Here is an 11,426-nt window from a genome sequence, read left to right as displayed (position 1 = left end):
TTTTGTTTGATTTGAAAGTAAATTAGAGAATTCCTAAAGGTAAGGAAAAGGGAATTAATATTTATATAAGGTATAAAAATTAAATTCCGTCTTTAGTGTAAAATGAGAAGTTCTTAATCATTATGGTAAATTATCTAAATTCTTCAATTAATAACATTTACGTTTTTCAAAATTTCTGACTTTACAATAAGTGGTTGATCAGGTCCATTTTTAACACTTCTAGTTCTAGTCGTTATGCATCATATTTAATTCTATTATTTTCGAATCACTTTGCTCCATCTTTTATTTTAGTTTGTCGTAATAAATTTGTCTCATTTTTATTTTTGAATATGATCACATCATCTTTACTCAATATATTTTTTCTCAAATTTCTCAATATCTTATTTCTTTTAACTCATTTATATACTCAATTTATTAATTTTCCTATTAAATTTAAATTGAAGTAATTAAATAGTTGAGACAGAGGAGTAGACTATAAGTGCTTGAAACGGTTACACTTGAGAATTAAAGCTATATACACTATTTATAGGTATAGTCAATTAAGCAAAAACACTACAAGTGGCTACTACTTTTTTTTTTTAAAGAACTTTTTCCTTAAAAGTATACTCCTAAAATAAATGCCATATACATATTTATAGGATCCTTGACGAACTTTGTTTACTTCTACCCACCAAACCAAACTTCTCGAATTAACAAATGAATGAAGAAATGAAAGAAAAACAGAGAGATTCTGAAATATCATCTACAAAAAATATCAAAGAAAGAGAAAAACATGTCAGAAATTTACAAGTTCTTGATTCATCATATGATTACAAAGGAAATATTCCTCTTCGCTCTTCTACTGGTTCATGGAAAGCATCTTTCTTCATCATTGGTAAGTTACATCTTGATTACAATTTACAACTATTAAATTTTACTATTAGTTAGTGGCGGATTTAGAATAAAATTAAAAAAATGCCGATAATATTCTTTTAAGGGTTGAGCTTGTGTTAATATTGTCACATATTAAAGCTTATATCAACTTAACTGTTAAAATATATAACATATTTTAAGGTCTCAACCATCAGCTCAAGATTTTGATAGAGTTGGTTTTTTGACATTAAATATCATATATTAGAATTTTATAGTTGTATACATTTAATAGCATTAACTGCACATATTGTCTCAGCTATGAATGAACATGTTTTTGTATGTGTAAGTTGTTCAAGTGGTATAGAGTCTACAAATTATAAGAGGATTTTAGATGTTAGTATACAGCACTTTCCAATAATAATTACTCATATATAAAATGAAATAAATTTTTAAAATTATTAAAAATTATTTAAAATTATTTAAAATAATAACTACTCATAAATAAAATGAAATAAATTTTTGCATGTCTTTTAGCAACTTTTGTTCACCAATAATTTCTTGTTCTTAGTATTTTCAATTGTCAAGTAACTAACTCAATTAAATCTCACTACCAAAACCAAATTGATAATAATATGAGTTACTTTTGGCCAGTTTGGTAGGTGGTAATAAACAGTGGTAATATGAATGAAAAACTAATGTAATTTTGGTTGAAAAATCTCTTAGCTATTTTAATGAAAATTTTATTCCAATGCTTATCACTAAGAGAGGTGATATTAGGTGGTAATGAAAATTTGTAAACAAAAAAACTTTTTTATGGTCAAAATTTATAAAATAATGATATGAAACTTTTGATGAAATTTTACGCTATAAATCATTTTCATTACCACCATTTAGTACTACTAATCAAACGGATCGTTAAATTTATAAAATAATATATACTTTTCTATTTTTACAATATGGGAATATAAGTAAACACTCTAATTAACACTGCCCTCATATGCAAGTATCTTTCAAAAATTTTAATTTACAAACTTATTGGCAATAAATATCCGATTAAAACAAATTAGTCAATAAAAAATAAAATTTTAAAAAAGTGGATGGGCACTAACCTAGTTGTAGTCTTATGAAGTTGATGGTTTATTTTTGTAGCAATTGAATTTAGTGAGAGATTGAGCTACTTTGGAATAGCAACAAATATGATAACATACATGACAAAAGTGATGCACCAAGACCTCAAAACTGCTGCAGACAGTGTGAATATATGGACAGGAGTCACCACTGTCACGCCCCTTCTTGGTGCCTTTCTTGCTGATGCTTATACTGGCCGTTACTTTATCATTCTCTTCTCTGCTCTTCTCTATGTTCTCGTAAGTCCGTCAATTAATTTCTCTTTAATCATAATATTAATTAGTTATTCAGCAAAAATCATTGAATTGATAATTTTCCTTAATAAAGGTCATGTTTGTACTCAAAGTAATATCTATGGAGAAATAAAAGTCGAATTAAGAAAATAATGTTATTAAAGTAGAAAATTTTAAAAAAAAATGTTATTAGGTGATTGTAATTCGCAGAAAAAAAAAATTAAAATTGTAATTCAAATAACTATAGATAGGATGATGTGATTGGGAACAACATTTAAGAGCATTGTTTTTATGTAAATAACCATATAAAGACAAAAATAAGTAACAATAATAAATCTTTTCCTATTAAATCGTACCAAATAAATCATTGTGATTTACTTAGCTCTTATGATAACTCATAATTTGGTACCCTAAGTTTTTTAATAAAAAGTAATGTTTATTATCTTCTAACTTATCTTAGAATGTGATCATAATTTATATGAAAGAAGAATAATATTAGGGTTATGATAATGATATATAACAATATAAAAATAATAAATAGAGTTGGTATATTAGGAAAACAATATGGACTATTCTTGAGGGGTCCAACCTTGATGCCAATTTCCGATGCTTTACTCAACACTAAAAGTTAGCATTAAATTTGAGGCTCTAAATATCCCAATTAAGGGAAAAAAAAGGATGGCACTAAACCGAAGGAACCTTTCAAAAAAAGTTAAAGTTCGTTAAATTTATGGGTCATTCTGAACCTGTATCTGGGCTTTTAGGCCCACTAAGGTTTATTGTTTTTTTGAGAAAGGCCCACTAGCATGGACCATGGTGCATAAAGTGCATACAACAAATTTAAGTTTATTATTTTTGTAAATTATAATTTTAATGTTATTTTTTTTTCGAGTATCAAAGTTTACAGGTTCAAGCCATAAAACAGAATTCCGACCATTTTGGTGGTCAAAATTATAGGTTAAGTGATCAGAGTTCTGTGTTTTCAGCTTGAATCTGTAAACTTTGATACTTTGGTAGCTGTAATTCGCAAAAAATAAACATTGAGGCTGTAACTCGTAAAAGTGTTGAACTTTAAGGTTGTGATTCGCAAATTCTTCTTTCTTGTATAGACGATCTCATGTAGAGATGCGCCTCATACATTGCTTAAATAGCTCCACTATGAGAATATGGGCTCTTTGTTTGAGATATTCTCACCGAGAGACAGTCTCTGACAAGAGTAGCTCCACTACATATTGCATCTCCATTTGACATGAAGCACAGTAAACTACACTTGTTAACGATAAAATAACGAAAAATGTTGTTTTCAATTAACTCTTAATAAATAGCAAACGTCGTGTACAACTTTACTTAACGACAATACAGTCCAACCCTAATAGTATATGTTTTGACTAATTTCAGGGTTTAATTCTTTTAACAATGACACAATACATTCCAACCCTAAAACCATGCAACACAACCCCAATCTCCTCATGTGAACATGCAACCAAAGTACATGAAGCTGTATTCTTCCTAGCAGCATACCTTGTAGCCCTTGCAACAGGTGGTTACAAGCCATGCTTAGAGAGCTTTGGAGCCGACCAATTCGATGACGATGACACAAAAGAAAGGAAGCAAAAGATGTCATTTTTCAATTGGTGGAATGTTTCTCTTTGTAGTGGGCTTTTCATTGGTGTAACCTTGATTGTTTATGTACAAGATTATGTTAGTTGGGGTATTGCTTTTCTTATATTGGCTATTATCATGGGTGTTACTGTATTTATATTTGTTATTGGGAGACCCTTTTATCGGTATAGAAAACCCCATGGAAGTCCATTAACTCCATTGTTGCAAGTTATGGTTGCGGCTATGGCTAAGAGAAAGCTGGCTTGTCCTGTGGATTCTACATTGTTGTATGAGGTTGGAAATTCTGATATGGTTCAAGGGAGGCTTTTAAGTCACACCAATAGGCTAAGGTATGTTCAACTCCTTTTTTGTTCATTTATATTTAGGTAAAGTATTTAATCGAGTTGATATTCTTGTCAGAAACCATCTCTCGGTGAAACGACTTCAAACAAGGAATCTATATTCTCATAATATGTATGAGATGGGCTATTTAACCCATGTATGAGGCATGCCTCTTGGTGAGTCGGTCTCATACAACAATTTGTGAATTGATCGGGTTTAAGATCTTGTATGAGATCGCGAATCCATATAACTAGTTCATTTCTTTAATTGATCACATTAAAATATTGTAAGCGATTATTTTGAGGGTGTAAATGATCACTTCAAAAGTATAAAAACTAATCATTTAAAACCATAACGGTCCATTAATAATGGGTATTAAATGGCGAAAATGGTAATGAAAAGTTAGTGTAACTTAATATGTCTTGAAAAATTTAATGGTCATACTTATCCTCCTTCAACAATTTTATTTTTTTCACAACATTATTTCAATGCATTACCGTTTGAAAATGTGGTATTAAGTGGTAATGAAAATTTGCGAAAAAAAAACATTTTTTGTGATCAAACTTTCATTACTATGAGAATGACATAATACATATTATGAAAACTAGCGCTATAAATCAATTTCATTACAACTAATTAGTACCAATAACCAAACAAGTTGTAAGTGATCAATTTAAAACCGTAAAAAGTGATAATTTCATGTCGATCATGTCATGACCTAATTTTTAGCTATGGACCTATGACTATGACATGAGATCAAAAATGCATTGAGTGCTTGCCCTCTCCTTAAAGGTGGTATGTGTATGGTCTGTCTGCTACCTTCTTTTTTCTCGAACCTTGACTTGTGCGAGATAATAGATTGACGACTTTGACTCTAACATGAGATAAAAAATGCATTGCAGATTCTTAGACAAAGCTGCAATAATAGAACAAGATGAACACAATGGAACAACAAAGAAAAAGCCAAGTCCATGGAGGCTAGCAAGTGTAACACAAGTGGAAGAACTAAAGTTAATCATAAGCATGGTTCCAATATGGCTAACTTGCTTAGTATTTGGCATAGGCATTGCACAAGGCTCAACATTCTTCATCAAACAAGGCTCATCCATGAACAGAAAAATCACAAAACACTTTGAAATCCCTGCAGCAACAGTCTATACCCTTACATCTATAGGTATGATTGCTTCAGTTTCCTTCTATGATAAGGTACTCCTTCCATACTTAAGGAAAGTCACAGGAAAGGAACGAGGAATCGACATCCTTACAAGAATAGGTATCGGTATGATCATATTGATCGTCGCAATGTTAGTCTCAGCCATTGTCGAAAAGGAAAGGATTAAGGCCTCATCACAAGGAAAACAACTTAATGTGTTTTGGCTCGCGCCACAATTTTTGATCATTGGTGTAGGGGACGGTTTTTCGTTAGTCGGTATGCAAGAGTTTTTCTATGATCAAGCTCCTGACTCGATGAGGAGTTTAGGGTTGGCGTTTTATCTTAGTGTTATTGGTGTTGGTAGTTTTGCTAGTACGTTTTTGATAACAATTGTTGATTTTGTGACTGGTAAAAATAGCGGTAAAAAATGGATAGGTAAGGATTTAAGTCATAGTCGTCTTGATTATTTTTATTGGCTATTGATGATTATATGTGTTTTAGACATGGTTATCTTTGTTTGGTTGGCTAAGAATTATAGGTACAAAAATATTCATAGGACAATGCTTGTAGTTGATTCTAGCGATGTTGAGAAGAAAGTGGAGTTAGCTAATGTTTAGATGGAGATGTAATGAATGTTGATGTTTTTAGTATCAAACTATCAATCAATTGAATCTACATATACAACTTTATGCTCTCCATGGTATCATACAAACTTTAGTACTCTTAATTTGCTTTACATTATATAGTAGTTTTTTTTATTATAATATATTTCTTTCGCTCCTTGAAGTTGTTCTCATTTATCATTTTGGGTCACTTTATTTGTTGTTTCTCTAATTAATATTTCTATTTATATCACAAATTTGGATATAATTAACCTTGTTTGTCTTCTTTTTAATATTTAACTTTTTTAGTAGGTTTTTTGTTTACATTGTGAGGATGGAGATTAAGCTTTGAATCAAAGGATCTTTTGAAATTATATTGTCAAATTGAATCATTACAATTTTAATAAGTTTAGAAGCAAATAATTAAAATATGATCTATAAATAAAAGTAGGTGACAATTGATAATCAGAAAAATATAAGAGTTTAAACATATTTAACAAATTATTAATTTTGTGAATATACAAACTTTACTTTAGTATTTGTAATTCCCTTTTGTAGTGTTTGGGAATAAATATTTTATTTTAAATTGTGGATTTCAATTATGAAATCATAAATGAAGAATTTGAGAATGACAAGGTTTGGATAGTCATTCTCAAATTTTCAACTTTAACCACTTTAAAACAATAGTAAAATTTAATCCAAATCCAAATTTGAAAATTTTTAATTTGCCAAATAATAAATTTGAGCCAATTTTAAATTTACAAATGAAATCATTATTTCCAAACATGGCAAAAATATGTCTTCATAATATAGTTTTCTTTGTTGTTTATGATGTGAAAATGGCGATTTCTGCTTCAAATTAGATTAAATTTTTGAAATTCTATGGTCAAGTTGAATATCATTTAATTATAATAAGTTCTACAAACAAATAATGGAAAAAGTCGATTATCTATGTATAAATAAAAGTAGTTGATAATTAATGATCATTTTCAAGAAAAAAATCATTTCATTGCAAAAAAAATGTACTTATTTATATTGTGGAAAAAAACGCCCACCGTGGGGCTCGAACCCACGACCACAAGGTTAAGAGCCTTGCGCTCTACCAACTGAGCTAGACGGGCTACTTGATACTAAAATGTTAAGTAACTACGTTTAATCTTATTTCTTGAAAGTATAGCTTGACAACATTCAGGGTTCTGGAGATTTTGTCGCTTTTACGTAATTTACTGATTAATAACTATACTAATTAATTCACATCTACATTTACTGAATATGTCTAACTAATTATGAAAATCACAAATGAGCCTTGTTAATGTGAGTGTTGGAGTGTGTTTTGGAAATTTTGGTTATTTTTTAATATATGAATTTATTTTATATGTCAAACAATTAAAAAAAATTGTGTAAATAGCTTTTGGTTTGTTAAAAGGCTTACTTATAAGCTAAGATTAAAAACAATATTCAGCTAAAAACTAATTTCAATTAAACATCACCATAAAGTATTGGTTAAAACTGTTGGCTTAACAACTAACAAAATGACAATACTTCAACTCTACAAGCTAGTTAAACTAGCTAACAATCAACAACTAAATGTCAAACGCGCTCTTTGAAATGAGGCCCAAACATTACGTAATTTTCATATTAACACTTGCATTTTATTTTACATAAAATACTGCCCTGTTTCTTTGACTTTGCCATCTTTAACTAGTGATATTAGATTTTTTTAGTCATATAGAGTGATGTGCAAATTTTAAATTAACTGCAAGCGCACGGTGTACGTGTAGCTATACGGGTCGAACTCAGGGAAGCGAGTTAACAAATTCGTTTAGTTTATAACTACGAGATACGGACAAACAATATAATCGGTTTGAGAATCTATCACTACTATGAACAAAAATCAAAATGATGCAAATGAAACTAATAAATAAAGCTAAGACAATAATTAATATGAAGACAGATGACAATAAATCAAATCTAGGATGTCGGGAATCATCTAATTCTAACATGGGAGTCAATTACTCTCATAATTGTATGAAATTGAGTCTTTGGCATAATTAAACGTGATCTAATTAATCTCAAGCTTCCGCTCTATTGATCAATATCAGTTTAAGACCTTACTAGTATTAATCCTCAAACTTTCATTTTATTGGTTAAACTAATAAACATTTGACTTAAATATACTTCAATCCTAAATTAATCCTAATCTCAGACTTCCGTTTTATTGAAAAGAATAATAAATATATTTAAACTAAGGTTCATTAAGTATGGGTTTAATCATAGACCCAAATTTCACACAATTAATCGATCAAATATCATTCCATACTTCAAATTAGGGTCAATCCCTTAATCCTAGAAGAGAAATCTACTCACTAAACATAATAACTAACATGAAATTAATAATAAGCAGAAGCCTAATTTAGATGATAAACGTGATGAAAATAATGAATTAAAGACAATTTAATGAATAATTAAAAGACAAGATAGAGAAACTTACAAATTGGAACATAAACAAACCATAGATTGCATAAATAATTGAAAGTTTCCATGAAAGACATAAAAAAACTAATCTAAAAACTAAAAACTAGAGCATTAGGGCATCTAAGGAACTAAAAGCACAAAAAAAAAGTTAATTAATGCATATTTATATTCTAAGGTTACTTGGGAAACAATCTCTCCAAAAATAACTGATTTCTTATAATAGAATAAAGCTAAAATAAATAAATAAAACCACTAAAATAGGGAAAGAAAACTGTCAGCATGTGCATATCAGCAATTGGAGACGAGTTGTGGCTTTCAGGCGACGATTCGTCGCTTTGCTTCTGACCAACGAACTTTAAACAGCCGCCATTTCTTGCTCGGTTGTCAGAATTGGACATATAATATACCGTTGGAAAGCTTTTGAAGTCTACTTTCCAATGCCCAAACCTTGCAGTAATGCAATCTTTCTATCAAAAGTTATGACCAAAAAAGTGAGCATGTATCAAATTTCACCTCAAAACTTTTGTATTTTAAACACTTTTCAACTCTTTTGCCAATCTTCATTGTAAAACATCTTCAAACCAGAAATAATCTCCTTAGTAAACTCCATCATCATTAAAACCATAAGAATTATGCTTAAAAACGATCAAAATCGCTCAAAATCAACATGAATAACCAAAATGGGTAAAATAGCATAACTCTTCAAAATAAGCACGAAATTACTAATAATAACCATCGTTGAGGAGTATAAAATAATATAAATAAGTGCAAATAATTACACTGTATCATAGAGCAAATTATAATGCATAGAGAAAGTATTAATTGCTTTATAATAAATGATTATAAGTATAACAACGTGAAAAATGAAGAGCAAAATAGCTATCGTACATCTTTGAGATTACACCAACTATGCTGCCCATTATTGATCGCATTTCTTTGTCCTCCTCTTTTAAGAAGTATGGGTATGATTTATACTTTATTTTTTTATATTTAGACTCTATTTTTAAGTAGAATATTAAATTGATGATGATGATATGTACATATTTAATCTATGATTTAGCTCTTAATCTTATCTTAGGTATTCTCACTTTATTTTAATATTCTCACTTTATTTAAAGAAATTATATAGTCAAATAAAATTTTATTAGATTCATCTCAATATATTTAATTTTTATAAATTTATTTTTAATAAGTTTTACATATAATTAAATAAAGATAATTATGAATTAAATTTTGATTTCTAAAATTTCTTTTAATATCATTTATAAATTTAATTTCCCTCACCATTTTAATTATTTATTTTTACTATCCACTTGTTTTTTTTATCTATTATTCTAACTACAAATTAAATTTTATACTAAAAAGTTTGAGTGTTTTCTTATGGTTTCTATGATACTAAACACTCATTTTCAAACATATTTTTCCTTCACAACTTTCGGCAACACAAACCTTATCCATAATACCATTAAATAGAATGGGTGACAATTATTGTAAGACTAATTTGCTTAAATTAAAAAATTTTATTAATTTTTTTTACACTCATTAGATCACTTTATCTGAACTTATTAGAACTATATTTTCACTTTGAAATGATTTTTTTAATTAATTACGTGAATTTATTAAGTCTTATATTAAACCTAGTTTAACAAAAGAAGTTCATGAATAAGGACAATAACATTAAGTCATTTTCACTCATCCACTTAGAAACAATTTCATAAAAGAATGTAGACGTTTGTATCAATTTGCACCATTGAAAAATTGTGGTCAATAAATCAACAATTATTAGTGTTTATCTTCATATTCACCTCTTCCATTCCTTTTATAGTATTATTGTTTTTTTTTCACATTTTTCAAGCATAACTGAATTTTTTTTTAAAAATGTATTAAATTTCTATGTATCAAAACGAATATAATAAGATTTTATATGAATATATTTTTACTCTTTATATTCATTATAAATTATACATAATATTTCTCTGCACTCTTCACTGTTTGAAATATTTCAAATGTAATCAACAATGTGAAATTGCGTAATATTACATTATTCTTTTAATGGTTATAGTTGAGAAGCTAATGAGATTTTTTTTCATGGTAAGGAGATTATATTCCCCTATGGTTGAAAGAGAAAGAAGGAAAAAATTATATAATTCTTTTGATAATGAAATGCAAACTCTTGGTACGAGAGTAACCTATAAGTCAATTTATAATTCTCATATTGAGAAAGTATATAATATTATATAATTTAATAAAAATAGGTAAATTCTTTGAAATTGGACTATATAATTTTAATAAAAACTATGGAAAAAGTAGTGTAATACTAGTACAAATTTCTCATAAATCTGATGAACCTTAGATCTTTAAACATTAAGTTATATGTAAAGTCGCAAAATAAAAATTAAGTGCATCGGAAAAATATAAAGCTGATTAAAAATTTTGCAAAAACCAAATTAAAAAATAAATGAATAATCGTAAAAGCAGATTACGAAAATAGACTTTAAGAGGTTTGGTCTGTCTTCTACCCCATGTGACTTCGCCCATTGCTATATTTATGCTAACATAGAAGCCGCAATACACAGCACAATTGTATTAAAAAAGGCAATACATACATATAGAGGTCTTCAAAACAAACTCGAAGACTTGATATTTATTCGTCCTTAAATCGAATTCGGTTTAATTTGACTTTAAAATGAATTTAAATGTAAAATTTTCTATAGGTAAGATACATTGGGTATGATAATGATAACAATGACATAAGACTCAATTTTAAAACGATCCAAAACACCTAATTCGAAATTAAGCAATAACCCGAATGTTGAGCACCTAACAATAAGCTACGTATCAGAATCACATGCATTTGGTTAAGAGGTGAGCATATGGATTGTGTATATAGTATAGTATCGTAAATTGTTGTTTGTTATTAAAATCAAACATGCAACTTTAAATATATTGAATTTATTGATTATTACTTAAATTTATACATATAAAATCCATAACGATTGGATAAGCATTTACAAATTAAATCCACTAATGCTAAAACTT

General features: G+C 28.4%; 1 protein-coding gene and 1 non-coding gene across 2 annotated transcripts; one reads left to right on the top strand and one right to left on the bottom strand.

The window, feature by feature from the left end:
- The first annotated feature begins 559 nt into the window (after positions 1–559).
- Positions 560–6,011, top strand: LOC130803590 (protein NRT1/ PTR FAMILY 5.6-like). Its single transcript, XM_057667769.1, has 4 exons — positions 560–874; positions 2,002–2,219; positions 3,612–4,165; positions 5,060–6,011. The coding sequence occupies exons 1-4, from the start codon at positions 697–699 to the stop codon at positions 5,925–5,927; spliced, it is 1,818 nt and encodes a 605-aa protein (XP_057523752.1). The 5' UTR covers positions 560–696; the 3' UTR covers positions 5,928–6,011.
- Positions 6,012–6,960: 949 nt separating this feature from the next.
- On the bottom strand, positions 6,961–7,033 carry TRNAK-CUU (transfer RNA lysine (anticodon CUU)). Its single transcript has one exon. It is a non-coding gene; the product is annotated as a tRNA-Lys (tRNA).
- Between the last annotated feature and the right edge of the window lie 4,393 nt (positions 7,034–11,426).

The sequence above is a fragment of the Amaranthus tricolor genome, chromosome 17 (genome assembly GCF_026212465.1).
Source record: "Amaranthus tricolor cultivar Red isolate AtriRed21 chromosome 17, ASM2621246v1, whole genome shotgun sequence".
NCBI lineage: Eukaryota > Viridiplantae > Streptophyta > Magnoliopsida > Caryophyllales > Amaranthaceae > Amaranthus > Amaranthus tricolor.
This window is presented reverse-complemented; position numbering and strand designations above follow the sequence as displayed.

Bases quoted from the DNA above. Each gene is read 5' to 3' on its own strand.
- LOC130803590 (XM_057667769.1), top strand. From the start codon at position 697: ATGAATGAAGAAATGAAAGAAAAACAGAGAGATTCTGAAATATCATCT. The intron at 875-2,001 runs GTAAGTTACATC...TTATTTTTGTAG, and splicing joins AGCATCTTTCTTCATCATTG to CAATTGAATTTAGTGAGAGA. The intron at 4,166-5,059 runs GTATGTTCAACT...AATGCATTGCAG, and splicing joins AGTCACACCAATAGGCTAAG to ATTCTTAGACAAAGCTGCAA.